The following is a 26,333-nucleotide window of genomic DNA, read 5'->3' as shown; positions in this document are numbered from 1 at the left end:
TGAAAGATACAGTTATAAATAAGACAATATTATCCATGATTCCAACATTTAACTCTAATGTCTGCTGATACTTTGGTGTATTTTCAAGCCTTTTATTCTACACAAATATGGGGCTTTTTTAATGGACATCACACTGAATATGAAGTTTTATGTCTTGATTATTTTTCATTTAATGATACATTAATGAGCCTTTTCCTGAGTCATTAAGTATCCTCTTAAAACAATTTTTATAGCCATATAATATCCTTTTATCTGGATGTCCCATAATATAGACATTACTTTGTTGTTAGACTTTCATGCTGATTCCATTTTTATCTTTATGGACATCCTTGAGCATAACTCTGTCTGCATTTCTGTTAAGATCCTCCTAAAAGTAGGTCAAAAGTTATTAAAATCTACACTTATAATCACATAGCCAAGTAGATTTTCAGGAAGATTGTATGGAACAGTTCAGAAATCATGATCAACAATTCTGAAATCTCAAAAGCTCTGAAACAGTTAAGTTTCTTTATAACTCATTTCACTACAGACTCTGACCTGAATTCATTTTGTGGTAAAACTGTCATCAACAGAAATGAGGCTGCTGCTAGTCTTTCATTTATTCCATTTCTTATGAATAATTACATATTTAATTGTAGAAATACTACTGTGTTCAATCATGGGATATAGCCCCTCACTTGGCTGGAGGTTCTATTTAATACATACTATGTATACTTTCTTTTTTTAAATCTAAAGAACTATGAAGTCTGAAACACAACTCCTAGATTTTCAGGTAAAGGATTTGTGCCTGTAATATAACTTAAAGCAATGAATGGGAATACCCAACCAATTGGATGTTCATTAACTTTTGTTATTGGTTATTTTTAATCTTTGCCAATTTGAGAAAATTATAACTTAAGTTTTCATTTTCTATTTATTTGATTACCAGTGTCATTAAGCATTTTTCATGCTTATTATTCTCACATATTATCTCAGCCCAATATTTTTATTTTGTGTTCTCTGCCTTTTTGGTATTAATTTTGGGGGCTTTTTTTATGTTAAGACTATTTAAGGTACTGCTTATTGGTTTCAAATATTTTTCCCAGTTTGTGATTTACACTTTCACACTTAGTTTTATTTTTCTCTTGTTTTTATGTCTTTCCCTTTTACAAAAATAATGCAAGTCAAGGATATACCAAGAACCCAAAATTGTACCACCCAGAGATAATTGTATTACCTTTTTATTTATCCATATCAATATTTTTACATTAGATTGGATTTATACTATACAAGCTATTTTTCTCCATACTATTGCTAACTATTGTGTTCATTGCTCTGCCCCTTCCCTTGTACCAGTTAGATGCTATATTAATTATTTTCATCTGACTATATGTTTTAATGTCTATAAGACAAGACCCCGTTATAAGTCTTCTTCTCCAAGATTTCCATAGTCATTTTCATTTCCTGTTAAAGTGATCCTAGTTAACGGAGTGGGAAATTAGAGTCAACACAGTTAGAATCACATTGTTTGGGTGACAAACCGCCTGGGTGGCTCAGTGGTTGAGCATCTGTCTACCTTTGGCTCAGGTCATGATCTCGGGGTCCTGGGTTCGAGTCCTGCATGGGACTCCCAACAGGGAGCCTGCTTCTCTGCCCCTCTCTCTGTGTTTCTCATGAATAAATAACATTTAAAAAGAAAATAAGAATCACACTAGTTTCTAGGGAAGCCATTGGAAAAGGCCGTGAGAGAAAGGGTGTAGAGAACAGATACCTGGTGCTCGGGCCATAAAGAAACCATCTCAGAGCTCTGAGCATCTCAGGGATGGATTTCCCAAGTGACAGCACCATGATAGGCCTCAACACATCAGGAAGACTGATAAACCAAGACATGTTCATCTATCTTCCAACAGAGGAATTATCCTTTGGAAATGATATTCAGCCTTTGGCATTTGACACAAATAGGCAAATATACATAGTATAAGCTAATGTATATTTGCAAACATACAGAGTAACACAGTGTACAGATGCATGTACATATTTATAAACCTATTCATGTAGATGGATTCAATATATTTAAATTAAATATTACCATTGTTTGAGATTCTTGTAACAAAGGGAAGACCACCATAGCAAAACCTTACTAGGGCTGCAAATCTACTCATCACTGTTTCAAGCCAGAGAGTCTTGTATCAGCCCCAGGGACTGTATTCTAGATTGCAAGTTCTTTGCCCGTGTTCCTCTCTGTTGAGGATATTCCCATTAGAATTTCATTCCAATTCTCCCATTTTAAGTGTTACATCCTTAAAAGGCATGTTGAAAACAAAGAGCATCATTGAAAGAGACTCTGTAAGTACAAAGAGGAGTGATTGAAACAGAGACCCTCTTATAGTTGGGGGGAACCAGCATATGCCCCATTGTGCCTCTTCCCCACTTGATTCCCAAGGAGGAAAGAGAATGAGTAGAAACTGAAATATGAGTCAATATGATGTAATAGCATTTGGGTCATCCACCTGTTGGCTCAGTACCTTCTTTGGAGAAACAAGGTCACTCTGAGCAATCCATTCTCAGGACCCTGCTTCCCTGCTTAGCTAATGGCCTTAGTCACCCAGCATCACTGCCCTTCCCTTCTTTGTTGTTTTTGACCATATCCCACTCACTGGGTCCCACGTCTTTTCAAAGCAGGTACACCTGCTTCTTAAGCATCTCATCTGAGAGAAGTGCTTGGCTAGAAGTCTTATCTCTGGAGAAAAGGATTTTTTTTTTTATCCTGCTGCCTAATGGACTTTTCTGAGTCCATACAACAATCTTGTATGTGGTATAATGATTTTTTAAGTTTGTGAATTTATTTATTTTTTTGTGAGGACTTATTGAAATCTCTTGGCAAAGAACTGCAGTTAGCAGGTGAAGAAATAGGCAACTCAGATGCATCCATGTGCAGAAGATGCTTCTAGCATCTCTTGTCCAGGTCAGCAGAGCGTGCAGCCTTCTCATTGCACAGGAAAAAGAGAAGCAAAGTTCCAAGATAAGAAAAAGTAGTTGTCTAACCCATTTATAAGGCACAAATGGTGGGAGAATTTAGAAACTGAAGAGTCCAGATGTGTTGACTTGGAAAGTTTATACCTTAGCTATGAGAGATTCTGGCTTAGAGCACCTGAACAAGTGGTAAGCTAAAAAAAAATGATGCCAGGGGGCTTGGTGTCTCTCAAGCCTCCTATCAGGAAAATGTCACCTCTGGCATGTTCCTGTCTTTGCTTCTCAGAAAATGGCATGATCTGAGGAGAGATGGAATTGAGTGCACATTTGGGAAACACATTTATCCAAGTCCTTCACCTCGGTCATTCTCAGTGCTGGTCTCGTGTTGGAGAGTGGCCAATTAATTTATTTTTATTTGTGAGCAAATGGGATCAATATTGCCAATAATTACTCTTACATCAACTGGTACACTCTAATCTGGTGCTGAAACCCAGAAGTTGCCCTCTATACTACTTGAGTTCAGCTGTACAGAAAGCTAGAGAGAGAAACTAGGATATTAACTCCAAGTTAATTAAAGTATCTTATTGAAAATAAATGTTTAATAACACAGTTGATCAGGTGACCAAGTCCTCTGATCGTTGGTCCTGTGCTTTCTGTAAGGAAGGCAGAGCAGAAATGCTGAGGCCCTGAGCTCCCAGTTAGTTCAGTTGGTTAAGCATCCCTGCTCTTGATTTCCCCTCAGGTCACTATTTCAGGGTCCTGAGATTGAGCTCCACATGGGGCTCCATGCTCAGCAGGGAGTCTGAGAGTCTCTCTCTCTCTACCCATCCCCCACCACTCATGCTGCTTGTAAGTGAGCGCTCTCTCTCTCTCTCTCTCTCTCTCAAAAAAAAAAAAGTGCTGAGGCCCTCTTAAAGCAGTGCTATACATTAAGGATTACACTGTTCCCAAAAATGTAAATTTGAAAGCTTAAAAGAACAAAACTTTATTTTTTCATATACAAAATAATAATAATACAATCAAAAATAAATGTTTGTTTTCACCCCATATAGTAGAATACCTGCCTAATTCTATAGCGTCTCTCCTAGCAAGGTGCAAGGTTATGCCTGTGTAGGAAGAGAGTCTTCTCCCATCATACAAGCATTCAGCATTGTTTCCCATATTTATTTTCAACTTCCATGTGGCTTTTAAGCTACATTTCTCTTTTACAGCCCCATTCCCTCCTATTGAATGGTCTTTGCTGAGGTCACAGTCTTGAATTTGTGACCCCAAGATTATTTTTATCACCACAAACTATGTTGTTAATAATCCCCGATTAAGGTGTCCCTGCCAGGACTCATGGAAGAGCAAAAATCTTTTCAATTAGATTTACCCACAGTGAAGTCAAAGGAAATGTGAGTAATTACTAACCAAATCCACAAATCAATATGTACTCTCTCTTCCATTATGAATGTGCCTCCTTAGTGTTCTTTTTAGTGTGGTTTGTTTGTGGATACTCTTCATGCAGTAGGCCCTCAATGTAACAGCACTGGTTATAGAACGGAATCTGGGATGAGGCATGTCTGCTTTGGAGACCACCCAAAAGGTTGAGTTACTTAAATGCCAACAAGCCCTTATTAAAAGGTATTCTCACCCTGTGAGATGGCATCATGGCACGAACCACATGGAGACCATTACACAGAAGACACAGTATATGGTGAATTTGGGGTGATCCTTTTCATTTTGCAGAAAATTGATGAGCTAATTGCTGTAGTAGAATATATTTTATAGCTATAGTTAAACTCCCCATGGATCTATTTAATTGTCCCACATAACTCTTTTACCAGCCCTTTCTAATTTATAAGAACAACAATATCCAATTTGTGGTTGCTGTTTGTTTTCTGTTGGTTTCCCCCAGACTTGGCTAAAATTCAGGTAACCAACGGCTTCGCTATTTCCAGCTTACTGTGGTCAATGCTGTGGAAATTATTGCTGAGATAAATATACCTCTGTGGAGAATATGGTGAGCACTGGCTGGATTGCCCTGGGCTTTCATCAGTCACTGGCCAGGAAGAAATAGAGTTGTGGGACTGCATCGCTCAGCTTGTCCTCCCATCTTAGTAATAGGGACTGAAGATGCAATTATGAATCATGACTTATGAGTTGAATTCAGGTCAGCCAAAACGTTTTCATTCTTTCTCCTCTTAACCACAGCCTGTACCCTCTTCTTCTCTGGAACACCTTCCCCACTCTCTGAGAGAGAGATTCACTAGCAGATGAGAGGAAAGGAGATGTCCAGTAAGACAGACTCAAGTCATGTCACACGTTTGCTAGGAAGCTATGGATAAGGAAACTGAGTCATCCTCCTTGAGCATGAAAAAGCCTTGTCTTGATTTTTACTATATTTTTATTTCAGGGGTCAGTCTTTCAAATCCAGGGACTTGCACTAGGAAGTCTCATCTCTTCTGCCATTGGCAAGCCACAATGCCTGAATCTCAAGGGACTAAAATGAAAATGCTAGCAGGGATGTTTCAGTACCCTTTGCTCTGTTTTCAAAATCAGCCAAGAGGGATCCCTGGGTGGCGCAGCGGTTTGGCGCCTGCCTTTGGCCCAGGGCGCGATCCTGGAGACCCAGGATCGAGTCCCACATCGGGCTCCCGGTGCATGGAGCCTGCTTCTCCCTCTGCCTGTGTCTCTGCCTCTCTCTCTCTCTCTCTGTGACTATAAGTAAATAAAAATTTAAAAAAAAAATTAAAAAAAAATCAGCCAAGAATATAAAAAATTCCTGCACATATCCCCAAACTTCACTACTCCCAGGAGACGATTACTGGAACTATTGCTCATCTCTGAGGTGGAGGGATCTGAGGCCTAAGGACAGTCACTTACTGTAATCACTTTAAGAAGAAAAAAAAAAAAAACCCTTGGAGAGCTGATGGAATGTCTTGAGTTATAGGAAGAACTCCCAAAGATAGGGAACAGGTACTTCAGTGGAAGAGATTAAATTGATTAATGAAATTGATTTTATTTTATTTTTATTTTTTGTATATTTTTATTGGAGTTCGATTTGCCAACATATAGCATAATACCCAGTGCTCATCCTGTCAAGTGCCACCTGAAATTGATTTTAAAATCCATTAATGTAGAGAAAAACGCAAGGCTCAAGAAGAACTAATTTTTTTAAAAAATATATTTTATTTATTTATTCATGAGAGACACAGAGAGAGAGAAGCAGAGACACAGGCAGAGGGAGAAGCAGGCTCCATGCAGGGAGCCCGACGTGGGACTCAGTCCTGGTCTCCAGGATCACGCCCTGGGCTGAAGACGGTGCTAAACTGCTGGGCCATCGGGGCTGCCCAAGAAGAACTAATTTTAATGAACTCAATTCTTCAATTATCTTTTTATTTTAAGTTTAATATTTTCTGTAAGGCCGGGAGATTCTGTGGAACCTGAGGAACAGGAAAGAATGCACCTGGAGAAGAGAGATTTACATTCTAATTGAAATTTCTCAAGAGTAGGGCAAAAGATTTAAATGATAAACATGAAGTGCCAAGTACCAGCTTTATTGCAAGGAGACTAGGTATCTGTAACTCTGTTGTTTCTCTCGCTACCCCTTCAAATTCACACTCCGGACAAGTCCTCAGGCCAGCTCTGTAGCCTTTATGACTCCTTGTAAGAATGACAACCATCTTGTTGGTAACGTAAAAGTGCCACTTATTTGGCTATAAAAAACTCAGATTTGTATGCAGTTGATGTGAGGCCTTCACATCAAGGTGTGAGGCCTCCCCCACTTTGGCCTGCAGTCCCAGGTCCCACTCTCCCTGGTCAGCCAGCTCCGCTCAGGCCCCCTGGGAGTCCTGATACTGGCAGCATGCCCATCTGGCTCACCTCAGGGCCTCCTCTGTATTGCCCTGCCTTGCGCACGGGCCTCCCGCTCCCCGCAGTCCCTAGGTTTCTGATCTCTGCTCAGTCAGTTGCCTTTCTGGCCATAATTCCTTTCGAGATGGCTGACAGCTGCTTCATTTGTGGCATCTGTCTGGCCTTCCAGGAACAGAGTCCTTGACCCTGTCCTGAGCAGAAGGGTAGCTCTTTGTCTTGAGGTCCTTGTCCCTCCATCTCCTTCTCTGTTGCTGTCACCAGGCAGACATGTCCCCCACTAAGTTCCAGGGGATGTTTGCAAGCTTCTGAGTAGTTCTTAAGCACTCATCGTTTGACTTCAGATAGGAGACTACTCCCTTCCCTTTCTCCCTGATAGTTCTCTCCAAATGCCTTCTTTTCCTTTCTTACTGAGGTGGAGGTATGTGATGGGCTACGGCCACGCTGGCATCATAATTTTTGATGGACCCTCATAGTAGATCCAGCATCTTCAGGATGTGCAAATATTGGCATCCTCTGGCTTATCTGCTTGTGAGACCTCTGCTAAAACTCTAAGACAGAGGTGGGCTCCCAGTTTATCATCTTCAAATAATTAAAATGAATTTCAGATGTTCCTTTTGATTATTCCCTTAAAGCCTATATTTTATCACTAGTTACTTCCTTTGACTTGGTCAGTCTGGATCTCCTGGAGAGAGTTGTTAGGAGGACCACCAATATTAGTGGTGGTTTGTTGGAGCCCTTCCTAGAAACTCTGGGCAGTGAAAGGAAGGAGTAATAGATGGTAGCTGTGCCTGGCACCAGCTCTTGTCCAGTTCTACCTGCTGGGGGACAGCTTCTGTCTGGCAGGTCTTCTGCTCACTGAGGCCTAGTGCAATGATATTTGGAGACCAATGCTTCAGTGAGCAGTAAACACTGGTTTCTAGCTATGTAAATTTTTCATTTTACAGTTTTTGTGGCCATTGGAGGAGTTGAGATGAAGATTTATAACCAAATTATCGTTCTCTTTTTAATAACTGAATATGAAAACAGAAATCATGGTTTTCCTTATGTGCTGTGTGGAATTCCAGCTTTCTTGATTTGCTCTCTATCCAGAAGATGACAGCAGATTTTAAAATGTAAGGGAAATTTTAAGACTGAACAGAACTGGCAAGACACCTCATGAATAATTAAGCCCAGCTAGAAGACCTCATCGGAAATCATTTACCTGTTCTTGGAACCTGTACACTCGTGAGTAACAAAGAATACGCTCGCCGTACAAGCTCCTGGGCATTCAGCTCCTCACAGAATGGATGCTTAAGGAGAAGAGAGGAAAAACAAAAACAACCATCCCACACTCTTCTTTTGCTCAAAAAGCTCTAGTTCTGTCCCATGGTTACAACGTTCAGTAACACAATCTGCTGCGCTGCAGCTGAATCGGGAAGTTCTCAACCAATAATTTCAAGGCTTAGTCATTATTTCCTGAAGGTTCACTAAATTAGTAACATCGAAGGCTAATGACTCAACTTTGTTTTAATGTCATTGTTCATATTCTTAAAACACATAGGCCATGCCCCCTTACATAACATTTGATGTAGGAACATTCACAAGGGACTCTTGAGGTTCTAATTCTATGTCATTGTTTAGTACTTTAGAATGGGAAGTGGGAGGTTCTGTATGATTTCTATAATTTTAAAACAGCATTTGGTAGGATGCTGTTTGGATAAAAGATTTGTTTGTATTGAGAAGGAAAAAAAAAAGAACTTAATGTCTCCCACTTAGAGTTTTATTTTTCCAGTTTCATAATTAGGCTACTTCCACAATCAGTTATTCCGCCAACACGGTGATGCTCTTGTGAGGCTGCCCTAGCAGAACGTTCCAGTAGAAGGAAGTGAGGCTGGTGGAGGAGAGTGTTACTGTGAGAGCTTTGCCAGGTCCTACCCCTCCTCCCTGTGCCTCAGCCCCCTGTGTGTGCACATCCACCACCCTAGCCCACCCCACCCCATCAGCAGTTCCTAACTATCCTTGTGAAACTAAACTGAGATCCAGTGACTACTTCCCACCATGTCCATCCTCACATGGGTTCAACCTATCCCTACCTCCCACTGGGACTAGTTTGGTGTCTGGGACCTCCAGATACCTGCTCATTGGGCTGCCCCTCTGTCAACATGGACCAGCTAGAAGAGTCCTGTATCTCTTCTCCTTTAGATCTTTCGGAGGCTTCCGACCTGGAATACGATCTCATCATCTTGCCATGGCTCACAGACTCTGCCTGACCTAGCACTGCGCTCTCCTACTTTCTGTTCTGTCCCTCAGGCTCTCCACCCAAACTCTGTCCTGCCTCCGGGCCTTGGCACATGTTCCTCTCCCAGATTTTAAGCTCCTTAGCTCTTCTCTATCCCACAGGGTTGATGCGGGTCTCCTCAGAGAGGCCTTCCTGGACTCCAGTCAAGGAGCCACCCTCTTTCCTGAGTTAGTTCACATCACCACCTTTAGTCCTTCCTCGGTATCTCCCAATCAGTAATCATGACTGTTTCTCTGGTTGGATGCCTGCTGTGTGACACCAGGGACGCTGGAGGCCTTGTTGCTGAGTCTCCAGGGCAGAGAAGAGCACTAGCACGTCCTATGCATTCAGTAACTCGTTGCTAAGCAGAGGGAGGGGGAGGGCATGAGTGCTGAGCACGTTTGCTCCGTTTAGGTATTGATTTTTTCCTGCGTGAAATTAGTGTTGACCCTACAGGGCTACATATCTTTTCCTGTAAACTGTGGTCCTATTTCCTCACCAAATTAATGTGGTTGCAGTTGATTTGCAAAAGCTCTATTCCTTGTTACAAACCTAGGAGAATACGAAGTATCATTTGGAAGTGGTTCACTTTGGTTCTGTCCTCCTTGCAAGGGGAGGTTTGAGGTGTAACCATGACCCTAACCTAACCCACAGAGATGAGGCTAAAATTGAGCCAGGATGCTTAATTAACATATTGGAAGGCTTCAGTGTACTGGAAGGCAGTGGCTGACATCACTATGCTCCCCTGAGTGCCTTGCCCCCATCCTGGGAGGTCTCTCCAGACACTGCAGGAGGGGACCAGAGGGTCAGGCCTGGATGCCAGCAGGGGGTGGTGCCCCTGAGAAAGGCACTGGTACCACATCGAGCAAACGTGTGGTGCCCATTTTGCTTCCTAAGCTATTGCCATCTGCTGATGCTTCTCCAGAGTCGCCCCCCATAGGGCTGCCTCCGGGAACTGCAGCCTCTGCACTGTATAGCTTCAAATAATATCACCCGGCATGTATATCATTGGTGTTTAAGATTCTGGTATTACTTCATCTTTTGCCTGCTTCTGAAAGTTAGGGATAGGAAGAAATTTTTCCTATTTCCCCCAGATAGTTATGCTATGTTTTCTTTAATTGATGTGTGAGTAATGTCCCTCGGGTAGAAAGACTTGAAATCCTCATGCTGTAATTTCAACATGATCTTTTCAGAGAATAATATCATTATCATCATCATCATCATCATTAGTTACTCTTTTCAGTGCTCTAGTTATAATATCTGCAATGATGATTTGTCTACTAGAGTAAGGAAAAATATGATTTTTAAAGTCTAGTGATATTCATGTATAAATTAATTTTTAAGAATTTAGCTGACATGGTTCAACTGAAGATCACACACGGATAGTTCTTTCCACTGCTTTATTTCACACTTTCGAATGTTTGCTGTACTGTATCTAAATTCAGATGGTGGGAATCTGCACTTCCCACCAAAATAACGTGGGGGTGGGATGGGGGGCTTATCTTGAATGTTCACTTTCTTGAACTGGGATTTCTTTTTTTTTTTTAACCTTTCTCCTCCTGGTCTCTCCAAATGCCACAGAGTGCGTTTCCTGATGGGTGGACGTCATGGCGAATTTAAGTTCCTGCCTCCATCTGGCTACGCCCCTTGCTATGAAGCCTTACTTCCGAAAGAAAAGATGAGACTGGAGCCTGTCAAAGAATATAAACGTGACGCTGAAGGAGTTAGAGATCTGCTGGGTACCACCCAGTCCCTCTCTCAAGCCTCTTTCATCCCATGTCCCATAGACACCAGTCAGGTAGGTTCAAGCTGCCAACAGGTAAGCATTAGGGCTAAATCCTTCTCTCTGTGTGGTCTTGGAGCCATTCCTATTGTATACTGTGTATCATGTAGTTGTCATGTAGTGTGAACAACTGTGTTCCTTGTGTTTCCACCATGTACTTAGATTGAGGTCTTTAAGGATTTCTCAATCAGAGAACATGTTGATCACTTGCTATATGCAAGGTTCTATGAAGTGCAGGCACAAATATGCAATATTCTCTGTGAATTCACAACCAAGTTGAAGAGGTAAAAGCAAATGTATTATTTTTTAAGTCTGAATGTAATATATGCAAAGTGAACTGTAGCACAAATAAGTGCTAGAGGCACCTGCTAGGCTAGAATAGTTCTAGAAGTCTAGTTAGAGAGGATAGAATCCAACCAGGGCTTTTAATAAGCTTAAATGGGGAGAAGCATCCAGAGTTAAGTAATAGGAATGGAGTCAGTAAGGGTCTAGGAGTAGGGACAGGTGGATAACCACCCTGTGATCCAGCAATCTCACTACTAGGCATTTGCCCAAAGAATACAAAAATACTAATTCAAAGAGAGACATGTAGCATGTCTGTTTCTAACAGCATTATCTACAGTAGCTGAATTATGGAAACAGCCCAAGTGTCCATTGGTTGATGGATAAGAAAGAGGGTGTGTGTGTGTGTGTGTGTGTGTGTGTATGTAATGGAATATTACTCAGCAATAAAAAGAATGAAACCTTGCCATCTGCAACAACATAGATGGAGTATTATGCTAGAGTATTATGCTAAGCAAAGTAAGAGAATGACAAATATCATATGATCTCATTCATATGTAGAATTTAAGAAACAAATTAGCAAAGGGGAAAAAAGAGAGGCAAACCAAGAAGCAGACTCTTAACTCTAGAGAACAAATGGATGGTCACCAAAGGGGAGGTGGATAGGGGGTGGGGGAGATAGGTAATGGGGATGAAGAGTACACCTGCCATGACCAGCACCACACATAAAATTGCTGAGTCCCTATATGTACACCTGTAATTAATATTACACTGTATGTTAACTATACTGGAATTTAAATAAAAGCTTTTAAAAAAGTAGATATGATGATAATAAATACTCTGATGTGGCTAGATGCTTGGAGGAGGGAGAGCATGTAGGTGAAGAGATGGAAATAAAACTAAAAGAAACGGGATTGTATATAGGAAGAAAGTGCTGATAAATGGACATTTCTTTCCCTTCCCAGGGTCTCTGTGTGAGCGATACCCTCACATGCTTATGACAGGGGTGTAAATAGCAGCTTTCAGTATTTCCTCCACACCAGTGCTCCTCAAGTCACTATTCTAAATGTTAGAGAAAATCAGTGACAAAGGGCCTTGTCTCTGAGGCACGTCGAGTTAATAGTTTGTAGGAATATAGCTCTTTTGACCTGTAGAAGGTCTCCAGCATGTTACTGCCCCGTGATAGTCATGTGACCCTATTGCATTCAGTTCCGCGAGCATATTGCTGAATTTGCTTCCTACCTCCTGCAGCGAATTATCGTGAATTCGCTTAGAATGGAAAAGCAGCATTGCCCTGCCTGCTTCACAGACCCTGGTGCAGCACCTTGAAAGAAGTTGGCATTAAGAAGGTTGATAGGAAACTGGGGAGGCATTGTTGAGCCAGAGACAATCCTGGGAATCAGATCCTCTGGTTCATGTGTATCCTAGACAGGAAGCTCGAGGGCCAAAAAACTAAACCAGTTTCCACATGGACGCAAGGCCACAAAGTGCCGAAGTCGGGGGAAAGCATGAGCCTGATACCTACTCCTCTGTACCATCCCTCACTAATCAGAAGTGAGGGTTAGGATAGGCCTTCTAGAAGTGGGCCTCAAGAAAATGAGGGGAACTTTTGATGAGGGAGGGAAGGAAGGCTTGACCAAAGAGTGGGAAGAGCACCTAAACCTGCAGAACTGAAGACTGGAAAATCCAAGATCGCAGAGAAATCAACAAGCCAGAAAAACCTTTGAGGTCTGGACCCAAAGTCGAATCTGTGGTGGACTCTGGAACTAGGGAGCTGTCCCCAGGGAATCGAATGATAGGGAAGTTCTTGTTGGAAAGGTGCAGCTTATTTTGGATGATGCCTTCTAATTTTTTAGTGTCTACCATTCTCTGAAATTATTGTCAGAGGAGAAGTTAAATATGTACAGAGTCAATTCCATCCTCCCCCAAGCACAGTAACCAATTTGCAGATGAAGTATTGCTGGCTGGATCCAGCAATACGTAGGCACTTCCCGTTCTCAGGGCTTGAAGGACCCCAGCCCCTAGCTACGCACTGGGAAGGAGGAGCCCAGCCCCAGATACCCCACAGCAGTTAGCAAGCCAGTGTACTCTGCCCTAGGCAGTCACTGATTGAGGTCACTGAAATTATGGTTAGGGGCTCTTCATGGAGGACTCCTTAGCATATTTTCTCCTTTTAGTGAAGCATGTGGTTCCTCCTACATGCAAATCCTCTAATTTGTGATCACTTAAGAAGCACTTAGTTTAAAAATTACCTTGGTTGGGGCACCTGGGTGGTTGGGTGAGTTAAGTGCTGCCTTCAGCTCAGGTCATGGTCACAGGGTCCTGCGATCGAGGACCCATCAGGCTCCCTGCTCAGCAGGGAGTGTGCTTCTTCCTCTGGCTCTCCCTGTCATGCTCACTTGCAGGCACACTCTCTCCCGTGCTCTCGCTCTCTCTCAAATCTTTAAAAAAAAATTATCTTTACCAATAAAACCCAGATACAGTTATAATTTGTTTGCTAATAATTTTCCCATTTTGCTCTTTACTGAAACGTCATGCCACTTACTAACTTTGACTCTTGAGTGATTAGATTAAGTTGATTTTTTTAATGTCCTTAATTGAAGGGCAGATAGTGATTATAACACATAGTTTAAATACGTTGCTGTTTTTCTCCGTGATCTCCTTATATACCTCACTGAACCTCACTGACTTGATATGCCTTTTTTTCTTTTCTCTTTTTTAAAAAAAAAAAAAAAGTCTCCGGGAGCTACCCCCTTCAAAAAAAAAAAAAAAAAATCAGGATTTCTGTATTAGTGGAAGCACTAATAACCTTTGTAATAGAGTGAGAAATACAGGGACCAGGCAGATGATGCAGAAATGAAGTAGGTCAAGTGCACAGGCCCTCCAGCTGAGGGTTGCTAGGCAAAAGTGTGGATCCGGTGTTAGTGATCTTCCAAGGAATCAAAACAAACTAGAAATCTAGATTTTCTATATAGAATCTCCCATTTCCTAAAAGTTGTCAATGAATAAACATGAGAATAGTTATTATTGTTATTATTGCAGTAGCAGTAGTAGTAAATTTTTTTAAAATAGGATTAAGGAAAGGAGGAGCAACTTGGGCCCCCACGGTGTGACCTCTATGGGAGAGATACCAGCAGAGTGTCCGGGAAACACAGAGAAACTGTCCCTGAAGGTAATTGGGGAAGATTTCTCTTAGGAAAGTTGCGCTAAATTTGAGCTGAATTTAGAAGGATGGATATTGAAGGTGTTTGGATTAAAACCAGAGCTGGACAGCAGTGAAAGCAGTAAGAGCAGATTTCACTTAGGAGCTAAGTAAACAGGGGAAGAAGAACTCCTGCATAGAGCCGGGCTCAGTTCTGAAGACAACAAGAACAAGTAGGGATTTAGAGCCCAGGAGAGCAAGTTGGGGAGGTGAGGGGAGTCACTGAAAGGGAAATTATGAAGAGAAGTGTTTGGGGTTGGGATGGATTCTTGCTAAATTGACCTCACAGGATTCTATCTGAAGGCAGGACAGAGTGATCTGATATCACCTGGGGGATCATGGGGGTGGAGGAAATTTGATCAGACACAGAGGTAGGCAGAGGAGTGATCAGATATCAAGGGTGGTGGATTCTCACCAAACTGATTTAGCAGGATCCTTTCTACAACTGGGGTCTTGGGAACAAGGCCCAAGGATAGAACCTAGCTGAAAAAGGGCTAAGAAGTTCTCATCTAGAGCCTGGTCTAGGAGACCATCCTTGTCATCTGCTCTATGGTATAGAGGGGTGTGTGTGTGTGTGTGTGTGTGTGTGTGTGTGTGTATTATGTGTATTGGGGGATTAGTAAGGGTGAAGTTGCAAGCGCAAAGACACAGAACTGTGACAAGTGTGATCTTTTGTGAGAATTTCAAGAAGGTTGGAAAGGATGTGTTTGGGAGGACCATGGTGGAAGAACTGAAGGAGGACACTATATACTTGGTTAACATCTAGTTTTGTGTCTTAGGAGTTCAAGAGACACTTGGAAACACCCAGGAGAGTCCTTTGATGTGATTTTATTGTAGACTCATCACTCTGGGCACAGTGTGGAGAGTAGATTGGTAGGGAGTTGAGACCAACTGTGAGGCTCTTGCCGTGAACCAAGGAGAAGATAATGAGGTTGAGTGATTAGTAGAGGAGGCCCTTCAGAAAGATGCTTCAAAAATCAACATGATCAATTCTGTGATTGATTTGATGGTAGTGGATGGTGGAAGGGCAAGTAATGCCAAGAAGGAAGATACCAGGTTGACTTCAGGCTTGAAGCAACGGTGGGCCGTTCAATAAAAAGTAAAAGTAAAAACAGGAAGAGAAAAGTTTCTGAAGGAAAGAAATGAATTCAGTTTTGAATAGCATGTTGGGTATGTTTTGGTGAGAAAATCCTGCAGGCAGTTGGAATTGTAGGTCTGAATATAAGGAGAGACCGTGGCTGGTGAGATCTCCCAAGGAGAGAGCATGGACGGAGGGTAGGTCCAGGGAAGCATTCACATGTGAAGAACACACAGCACAAGTATCTACACAGGAGCCTGAGGAGAGATGAGCAAAGAGGAAGCCCAGAGAGGAAGGAGTTTCTGGAAGCATCTGGGTCAAACTGGATGGATTGGCACCGGATAGCCCTTCCTGGAGAGAAGGAACCCCTGGAAGCAGCCCCTCCTGGGGGACGTGTAGTGAATTCAACCGTGGCACCTTATCCATAGAGGTTTTTAGGATAGATTTCAATACAATAATTCTTGTGCTGCTGATTTCATACTTGTTCCTTTTCCTTTTAGGTGGTTTTGCCACCTCACCTAGAAAAGATCCGAGACAGACTGGCTGAAAACATCCACGAGCTTTGGGGAATGAATAAAATAGAGCTTGGCTGGACTTTTGGCAAGGTTTGTGTTCCAGTGGCCAGGCTGGGACAGAGGGTTGAATGGGTTACCTGGCAGGGTTCTTGAAAGACTCCAGTGAGTGAGGGAACCACATGAGCCCACACTCTCTCCTCCTTACTGCCTCCTGGATAGCTATTCCTCCAAGCCTTGCTCAGTGGTCTAAGTGTGGTCAAGGGTGCTGCGGAGACGCCTCCCCTCTCATTTGGTTCGTGAGATGGTTTCCTTTATTCGGGGAAGATAGAGCACAGTGGCTCCTCAGCACCTCCTTCAGACGCTCACTTCTCCTTTCCCCTTCAGGAAGAGCTGTCCTCTCCATGAGAGGCAAAAAGAGGCTGATTCATTGTTTTGAATCAGAATTTGTTTGAAACAGTTTTCAGATGATCACTAAGATTAATAGACACTCCGAGGAGGTTACAGAATCTCTTGCACTAGAAAGGATGTAAATTGACTTTGTTCTGTGATTTGTATAAAGTCACATCTGAAAGCACAAGGATAGGCGAGTTGTAGAGCTTCCTGTGACCCTGACACCCTCAAATTATGCACATTCCAGCTTAGTTACTGAAAGAGCCCCTGCACTCTAACACTTTCTATATTGATAGAGCTACCCTAAAAGATTCGCCTTCTATGTGACCGCCTCTATGCCTTCATGATGCCATAGACCTCTCCTTTGGGGAACTACTCACAACTGCAATATAGCATTTATTATTATGATTATTTTATTACTGGTCTCTACCCCATTCTTTATGGGCCTGGGACTGCCCCAGCTCACTGTTGAACTCCTCATGCCTGAATCAATAATGACCACAGAGCAGACACTTGACAAATGTTTGTTGAGTGAATGCATTAATTAATTAATGTCTGGATGTGTACGGTCCAACACATGACAATAGTCATGAGCCACAAGAGACTACTGAGCACTAGAAATGTAACTAGTCTGAACTGAAATGTGCTGCAGTTATACAATACACTGGATCTTGAAGACCTGCTATGCAAAACTAATATAGAATGTCTCAAATTATTTCTTATACTAATGGCTTGTTAAAATGAAAATGTTTCATATATGGGTTAAATGAAATGCATTAAAATGAATTGCACCTGGTTTTTTTTTGTTTGTTTGTTTGTTTGTTTGCTTCTCATGTGGCTACTAGAAAATTTGAAATTACAAATTGTGGTCTTTGGACACATTCCATAGTACCTTTATGTCCTGAAGAATGCTACCCCACAGTAGCATTGTGGTTTCATGAATTTGGGACAGGCAGGCACATGGCTACCATGTGGAAAGTTCTCTGCGAGAGTATGTTCTGAATGCAGACACTTGAGTAGAAACGAATCCACAGAGCACAAATCACTGGCAACTTGGGGTCTGTGTGTATCTTTTACTAGAGGGGTGATCCTCTGTTTGCCTATCAGCAAATAACTGTCTTTGTTGTGCCTGATACAGATTGCCTGGGCCATGTTTCAACGTGTGTGCTTTCTGTTGCCAGTTGCCAAAACTTAAATTATATTTGTCCTTATGTTGTCACCTAGATACGGGATGACAATAAAAGACAACACCCCTGTCTTGTGGAGTTTTCAAAGCTGCCTGAAACTGAGAAGAATTATAACCTACAAATGTCAACTGAAACCTTAAAGTGAGTGTTTAATTGAAGTAAATGTGGAATAAACACTGAGTGGGTGATTTAATTCCTTAGAATTATACTGCAAAGGTATGTCTCTTGCCTTGAAAACATGATGCATTCTGATAAATGAGCGGGGGTGGTGATTATTCATGCCACAGAAGGATTTAGCAGAGTAAGTAACACGTCCACCATTGTTACTTATCAACTCAGATACAGGTTAGGGTCTTTGCTGTCCTGTATCAAGTTGACCTTTGTCCTCTCCCTCTGTCACATTGCAGAACCCTCCTGGCCCTTGGGTGCCACATCGCTCATGTTAATCCAGCTGCTGAGGAGGACCTCAAGAAGGTCAAATTGCCCAAAAAGTAAGTGATTTTTTTTTCAAGATTTATTTATTTAATCATGAGAACAGAGAGAGAGAGAGAGAGAGATACAGGCAGAGGGAGAAGCAGGCTCCATGCAGGGAGCCCAACGTGGGACTCGATCCTAGGTCTCCAGGATCACACCCTGGGCTGAAGGCAGTAGTAAACCGCTGAGCCACCCGGGCTGCCCCAAGTGATTTTTTTAATGATCGAAGATTTTCATGCTTCAGTCTGAGTTTTTTTTTTAACTGGGACGATAGGAGGCCCCTGCACAAAGGCAGGTGATGGTCCCAGATACTTGCTAGCCACAGTCGAGGATGGTCCTTCCAGTTAAATCCCACACAGAGGGCTGCTGAAGTACAAGTGTCTCCAGGCTTTCCCTCTTTTTGCTCCTTCAGCTAGGACCTGTGCTACTATTGTTAGCTCTAAGCCAGGAGACGTAGCACTCAGATGGGTACACAGCCTTTGGTCTATAAGAATAGCAGTTGCCATAGGAGCATGAAAAATGGTCAGTAGCCATAGCAAAGATTTACTCCTCCGGCGTTGGGCCAGCCTGGTAAGTCCTCTGTGGAAATGGTTGTCTCAGCCCCTAATCCTGCCTGCATCCTATTCTCCCTGTCACCGTACATTCGTGGAGAGGCACATGTTCTCACACACTCAGGTGCACACTCACGGCGCATCAACTGGCTCGCTCACTTGCTGACCCCCCCACACACCAACCTTGGGTACACGTGCATTCACATACAGGCATGGCAATTACTTACGAGCCAAGGCAGTGCCAGCTTTAATCAAATGCTTATCTTCCTCTTCTTCCCTGTTAAACTCCCAAGCTGCCAAGTGCCACTCTCAGAGGCAACTCCAGATGCTGAGAGCGGCACGTCCAAGAAGTAGCAGGTAGGGGGGTAAACTGATGACCAGGCTGCTGGGGTCAGTGCTCAGCAGTCAACATATGTTGTTGCCCATGTGGGGGCTTTTGGGGATGCCCAAGATCCGACATCCCAAGAAGATGGATGATACGCAGTGTTTAATGCCTGCAGCAGACCCTGCATCTTATGCTGCTTGGCAGTTCCTGTGTAGTGAGAGCCCTGGTCTACAAGCCATCATGTTCAGGTTCTGGCTCTCATCTGGGCACTCCTTGGCCCTGGGTCCATGGGTGCCTCCAGGTACACATTCCCACATAGCTATGATCGGCTACTTGCCTGAGAGCCACTCCACAGTGTGGTCCTCTCCATTCATGCAGTGTATCTATCCGGGCTCATACTCAGCTTTGTCCCATCTTCACATTATCTGTCAAATTATCTACCCAATTACAGACACTTGAGGCTGTGGCTCCCGAGCTGAACAGGTGAAGGTCACCTCAAGCTCACAGATGCTCTGACGTGGTGGTGATTTTCTTTCTTAGCACCCAAAGTAAAGGTTTAACTTTCTGAGACTGAATGCTCATTCTCTACTGACTTATAAGAAACCATTTGGCTCAAGGTCCTGTCCTTGCCATGCTGCTGGTTGGAATCTTTTCTGTTTTTTGTTTTTGTTTTTGTTATTTTCTTTTCTGTTTTTGAAGTGAGTTGGAGGAGCTGTACGTAATTCCACAGCACCCAAATGTGCCCCTCATTTGTCAGGCACACAAATAGTTTTCTTAGAAATAAAGCTGGATGGCACTGACCATCCACTTTGTCCAACAGTCAAGAGGTGGACTAGGGGTTTCATCTAAGGACTTGAAAGAGAGCTGAGCTATCCATTCTGCCAGGAAGTAGAACCTGAGATGGTAGCCTTATTTTTTATGGTATTCTTACCATGTGCTAAGATCTGGAATGTGAGAGTCGTAGAGATCTGTTCAAAAATATATATTTTTTTACTTATAGCTATATGATGTCCAACGGCTATAAACCAGCCCCTTTGGACTTGTCTGATGTGAAGCTGTTACCGCCTCAAGAAATTTTAGTAGATAAGCTTGCAGAAAACGCACATAACGTTTGGGCCAAGGACAGAATAAAGCAAGGATGGACCTATGGCATCCAACAGGTAAGAAGTACTGGATCAAGCCTGCTGGAAAAGCTAGGAGATGTGGTAATCCATCAAAATGCCATTTTGCATTTTGCTTTGGTGGGTATTTGATTGGAAGGTGGAAGCTGCCCTTGCACTCTATCCCTCATGCTTCAGCGCACTCGTTATTTATAGAATCTGGGGATTGCATGGAATTTGTAATGGTCACATTGACATTAACTCTAGGCATAATTCCAATTTTGCAGAAGTGGATTGGCTTACCTTTCCTTTGTTAGTTGGTTCACTGGCAATCATGTTTCCTTGTGTGTGCCCACTGGCTGCATCTTTCCTTGTTCCCTGTCTTGCTGTTTGCATTCCAGAGAGCTAAGCTTTCATGCCACTCTCCAAGGCCAGGGGAAGTCTTCTACAAATCAACATTATAGTTCAGCAGTGTTTCTGGGATGGTCCCAGGTACCTACCACTAAAGATGAAAAGGAGAGGGACAAACCAGCCTTCCAGGAAGCCTGTACCCCTTACTTTAGCCCATTGGGCCAGGATTCCTGGGCAGTTCTTGGCTTGCACAGGAGACAGCTAAGACCAGGGTTCAGCAAGGAATTAGGTGGAGTCTAGAACCAACCCATCTCTCCTCAAAATATTTCCTCATCTCCTTAAGTGCCTGGGGAAGTTCAGGGATAGTTGTGTGTACCCGTGTTTGTTCATGCCTGAGCCTCTAACTCTGCCCATGTCTGGAAACCAAGAAGACCACAACTATGGAAACCATGGTGGGAAGGGGAATTCAGAACAGCATGTCAGGCATATTCCTTGATGATGACTCACCACTGAGGTCATCACCATTATTTTCTTACTCCTCCCCAGGGAACTGAGGAGGACTCTAATACAAGTGAGTACCTACTACAATGAAATGGACTCACTGTGGCTCTGCCACCTTTCCTGATGTGAACACAGATGTTTCTCTACATTGTTTCTCTGTTAAGAGGCTGTTGTGAGGTGACTGTAACAATTGAAATCATGGCATGAGCTTCCACAGGGGAATAGTTACGTAAATCCTCATCTGCCTTGCCTTGGGAATAGAGGTTTCTAACCAATTTCATGACACTTCACTTTATTCACAGGCTGGCATTATTAAAATGTGTTTTTTAATGCTAGCTTTGAACATTAGCAAAAACTCTCCATTTGTATTCATTTAATCCTGAAGAGGAGTTGTAAATGAGTATATTGCTAAATATCAAGACGCTGGGGGAAGAGCTGGTAGGCTGCTATGAGGAAGCCAGGATTGTAGCTGGGAATATGTAAGTGGGACAAGCCTTTTGTAAAGATGAAATGTATTTTCTCAGAACCTCTTTTCTCTGGTTTCACATAGGATTTGAAGAACAAAAGAAATCCCCGGCTGGTGCCATATGCATTACTGGATGAGCGTACCAAGAAGTCCAACAGGGACAGCCTTCGTGAAGCTGTTCGCACGTTTATTGGTTATGGCTATAACATTGAGCCATCTGACCAAGAACTAGGTAATGATTTGAGATTGTTTATTCTGGTCCCAGTTGACTAAATCAGTCCTCTTCTGCAGAAATGCTGACTGAATAAATCTGACATGTACTATTAGAAATGATATTGGTACCAAAGACCACTAAAGTAAATGGTGTATTTTAACAAGTGAGGGGAGGAGGGAGGAGAACCATGTTTAAACTCTATGATAAGTTTCTGTGGTGAGCACTTCTGTGCCCCCATCACATGAGGAATAAGTGATCCTCTGGCATAACTGAGCTTTTTGGGATATTTGGTCATAAATCCAAGTTACCTCTTCTTTATCAAACATGTGAATATCAGCTTACTTTGGGGCCAGGGTGTCTTATCTCTAAATTTAGTTCTAGCACTGATGAAAAAATCACCAGCCCATAATTGATGAACATGTCATTGTTATCCCATACCCAAGGAGAAATATAGGCAAATTAGGGCAGTATTACAAGTGATTTAAGAGGATAGATTTGGCATAAGACAGACCCGGGTTCAAATCCCTACTCCAGTTTACTGGCTCTGTGACCTTGAACAAGTAAACCTTTCTGAGTCTTAATTTTTTCATCTGTAAAGACAGTATCACTGACCTCATAGGGTTGTTACTAGATATAGTAGTTTCTAAAGGATCTACTGCAAAGTAATTGCTCAGTGAATGTTAGCTTATATTCTGTATGATATGGGGATAATGGTGATTCTTATATTATGAATAAAATACCATGTTGGGTAGTGAGAGGACTTTGTCAGTCTTTGTTGTGAAATCCTTTTGAGGAATGCTGCCTAATTATTAAAGGCCTGTGTTCTCTATTTACTTCCTGCACCCTCTGTTCTTTTCCTTTTCACAACAGCTGACCCAGCTGTGGAGAAAGTCAGCATAGACAAGATTCGATTTTTCCGGGTAGAGCGGTCTTATGCAGTAAGATCTGGAAAGTGGTATTTTGAGTTTGAGGTGGTGACAGGAGGAGACATGCGCGTCGGCTGGGCCAGGCCAGGCTGTCGGCCTGACATTGAGCTGGGGGCCGATGACCAAGCCTTTGTGTTTGAAGGCAGCAGGGTAAGTCTGGATAGTGTCCACATGTCCTCAGTCCATGTTTCCCTTCTCCAGACATTTCCCTGAAATTGGAAGTACTAAATGTCTGGATCGCTAGCTTCAAAGTGAGTCGCCACCACCATTGCTAATTTAGATCATTGAGTGGTCATTGCTAGTGATTATTGCTTTGTTCTTTGCTCTGATAAAGGGAGGGCTATGTGTCCCCATCCTTTATATAAGCTCCATATCTACCCATTGCCTCCACTCCAGAGGAGGTTCACAGAACAGACTGTAGCCAGTTTGTAAGGAAATCTTACCACTTTGTTCCAGAGGGAGTTTGCTTACTGTTATAGCTGACTAGGTGTTAGGAGACTCTGGCTACTTTTTCTGATGAGCCTCTGTAAATCGGTTTCATTTATTTGTAAGATAGATCATTCCTTCCTGTGAATTCCTGTGAATTGTCCCTGCTAGAGAGATGAGTACCTTGTAGAAATCAGGTACCAGTACCAGTTAGGAGAAATTCCTCATGCAGTCATTTATTCAACTGCATGGGGATTTTAGGACCTCTAGTTATCTAAGCTCTGGGGCCTTGTTTCCTAGGGCCAGCGTTGGCATCAAGGCAGTGGGTATTTTGGACGTACATGGCAGCCAGGAGATGTGGTTGGATGTATGATTAACCTGGATGATGCTTCAATGATCTTCACACTGAATGGGGAGCTGCTGATCACCAACAAAGGCTCTGAACTTGCCTTCGCTGATTATGAGATTGAGAATGGTAAATCTGCCACCTTCCCCACCCTCATTCCAGCTCTATGAGTTGAGGGAAAACCCAAGGAGAGCTGGGTGTATTCATCTACCTCCTTATTTAGGATGAACCATCTTTTGCATATTTGAAGCCCTGATGGTGAAGACTAGCCCATGTACTATCATTTTTGAAAAGTCAAGACAAATAATGGTGATGGTTGGTATGTGCAGCATAAATATAAGTTCTGAACTTCCAGATAGATTAAGAAGCTCTCCTCTGATTCCCTTAGGCTGTGCCTTGGTGTATTACAGTTTCCCAGTATTACAGAAGAAATGCTAATTGTATCTGGACTTACACCCCTGGGAGAATAGAAAAGTCAGTGAATTAAAGAATTATCCTTTTATTCTCATTTGAAATGTCAGTTTGCATGTTTGTGTAATTGAACTTGATGCTTTGATGAAAACCATTGAAACACAAAAGTTCGACTTAGCTGTTCCCTTGAATGAAATATAATTTATTTTGAAATTCAAACATGCTATGAAACCCAAGTACAGTTGTACTCATTAAAGGTCCTGAATAGACAGACGGCAGTCAAGGCAGTGCCTTCAGCTACACAAAGGAGCAGTCAGCGCTTCTCATTTCCTGTATGCGTAACTACGTTATGTCCAAACATCGTTGGCCGCATATAGGAGAAGGAGCACTGGCCTGTGAGTCAGCTGACTCGCTCCTGATAAGCTTTGTGGCTCCTAGACAGCCTTGGCTTGACCTCTCTGGGCTTCACTTCCTTCATCTATACCAGATAATTGGAAGACAGACCATATAAGTTCAATGGCAATGACTCAATACCCACTGTATGTACACCCCTATTTTGATGCTGTGTCATTCTCTTTTTAATTATAGATGATGATGAGGTGAAGTAGTTAAGAAGGCAAGAGGCTGCTCTGGGTCAGGTGACCTGGGCTTTCCCCTAGCTACTGCCCTCTCCATCTGTGACATCTTGGGTTGACCTTATTTAACATCTTCTCCCCCTCTGTAAATGAGGAGGGCTCCTGTTAGCTCTAGATTTCTGAAACCCTGTAAGATGAAACTACTTTCACCTATAAAGATAAACCTACATAGCAAGAGCAGCAGAAATATGTGTAACTGTGTGTATAATAACATGAATATTCTTTATTTAGAGAGTTTTTTACTTTATAATAATGACTTTCATGCTTTTTATGGACACCTACTATCTGTACCTGAACATACTTGAAGAGAACTTTAAAGGTTTTTCAAAGACCCACATGTATGAGAAATTGAAAGGTTGCAAGTCAACATCTTTTCCTAGAAAGACAAGATGACTAAAGCCAGATGGGGTAATATTTGAATGCCTTCTGTAAAGGTTTAAAATCAAGGATTTAAAGAATTAATCCTTGTTGCGGACACCTGTGGGAAACATGTTGCCAGCAGAATGACTTCTATGCCGTCAGAGGCAAAGCAGAGGAAATGTGTATGTAGGTAGGAGGATAGTGTAGCAAAGCCACCTAACACTGCTCTTAGGAAACTGTCATCTGCTGAGTACCCACCACATGCATTGTTCCTCTCTTGAGGCCAGGAGGAAAAGGAAGAACTAGAAGATTTAGGCTCATCCCCAAGGAAAGTAGCTCCCTAAGGTAAAAAGAGTCCGAAGATCAGGGACCTTCTCCTGGCTCTACCGTCTATGAACCAGGGGGGGTTACAGGAGGTTACTTATCTCTGAGGTAAGGAAGAGATAAGAATCCTGTCTGTTGTGCAGAATTATGAGAACTTGGTAAAGTCCAAAGCCTTGCTACTCAAAGTGTGGCCCACTTGTGAGAAATGCAGGATCTCAGGCCCCCATTCTAGACCTAGTGAGCCCCAAACTGCTGACACCACTCCAGTAGTCTGCATGCACATTAAAGCATGAGAAGCAGTGGTTCGAAGTATATATTAATGCAAACAACAGCAGTGGTCAGGGGGTCATCGTCTTGTTTTAAAATACAAGAAATACTTTTTCTTGTTTTAAAATACATAACCCATAAATATGCAAAGATAACTCCAAACACAAAGGAGCAGGTTAGAAGTGACAAATGACGAATACAGAATGGAAATTCTATGAATATAGGCTTGGAACTGAATGTGAAAGAGAGAATCTGAGAGGTCCATCTCTAAGGAGCAAGGTATTCCCATCTAGAGATCTAACTGCAGTAATAATTATAGTATATGAGTAGTATGAGTAATAGTGTGGAATTGGGGAAATGCAGGAAAGGGCAGAAGAGTTTGGAAGACTTTTGTATGGAATTTATGGAAGACAAAGCTGTTAAGATTAGAGAAGGTGCAGGTGACAGCCTCGAATACCAGGACTCAGTCTTTTCCTTCAAGAAATTTGTGTTGTCTAACTTGGGCCAGGCACCCTTGGACTTCACTCCCCAAGGCATGGGTTTGAGCAGAGGAACACTATCAAGAAGAGGGATGTTTTACAATAACCCTGCTTTTCGAGGATCATCTGTGTTGTAATGAAAGAAATGCCCCCTAGACCTTTTGTGTGCAGGGATGCTGTCTGACCTTCACAATAACAAAGTGTATTATTAGTGAGCTGTTTTATAATAGAATTGTTCCATATTTCATTAAATATTATGCTGTAATATTGTGTTGCACTTTAATAATACAGAGACGAGGTAGTTGGAAGTCCCTTTCAGTTCTCTGGTGGATCAGGAGTCTGTAGAAGGACACTTGAGAGGAAGTAGGCATATGCCACTCTTTGATGACAACAGTCTTGTAGCATCTCTCTGCTCTCTGCTCTCTCATAGTGTCTCTCTGGTAGAAAGAGGAAACAGTCCTTGCCTTGAGCTGTTATGAGAAAGCATCTGTTGAAAATAGAGCATTTTGTATGTGGTAGCCCCCCAGAAAACAGAATCTCCTATGTGCGTTTCTTCTGGTTGCCAGCATGCCTTGATTAGGATCACTGCCCTAGTAGGAGTTGTGCTGATGGGAAGTTTATAGTCCTTTGAGGGAAGGAGTGGGGACAGGCATTCCAACTCATGGCTGTTTTCTTC

The 26,333-nt window shown here is 42.5% G+C and overlaps 1 protein-coding gene across 1 annotated transcript in view; it reads left to right on the top strand.

The window, feature by feature from the left end:
• Window positions 1-26,333, top strand: part of RYR3 (ryanodine receptor 3) — a 511,176-nt gene that overhangs the window by 293,003 nt on the left and 191,840 nt on the right. Inside the window, exons 20-27 of the mRNA XM_072738189.1 lie at window positions 10,646-10,862; window positions 15,910-16,014; window positions 17,539-17,642; window positions 17,909-17,992; window positions 19,852-20,011; window positions 21,354-21,501; window positions 22,354-22,559; window positions 23,136-23,310. Coding sequence (XP_072594290.1) covers window positions 10,646-10,862; window positions 15,910-16,014; window positions 17,539-17,642; window positions 17,909-17,992; window positions 19,852-20,011; window positions 21,354-21,501; window positions 22,354-22,559; window positions 23,136-23,310 — 1,199 coding nt within the window. The remainder of the gene's footprint in view (window positions 1-10,645; window positions 10,863-15,909; window positions 16,015-17,538; window positions 17,643-17,908; window positions 17,993-19,851; window positions 20,012-21,353; window positions 21,502-22,353; window positions 22,560-23,135; window positions 23,311-26,333) is intronic.

Source organism: Vulpes vulpes, chromosome 15, assembly GCF_048418805.1.
Source record: "Vulpes vulpes isolate BD-2025 chromosome 15, VulVul3, whole genome shotgun sequence".
NCBI lineage: Eukaryota > Metazoa > Chordata > Mammalia > Carnivora > Canidae > Vulpes > Vulpes vulpes.
Note: the sequence above shows the minus strand (reverse complement) of the source record. Positions and strands in the feature narration are given on the sequence as shown.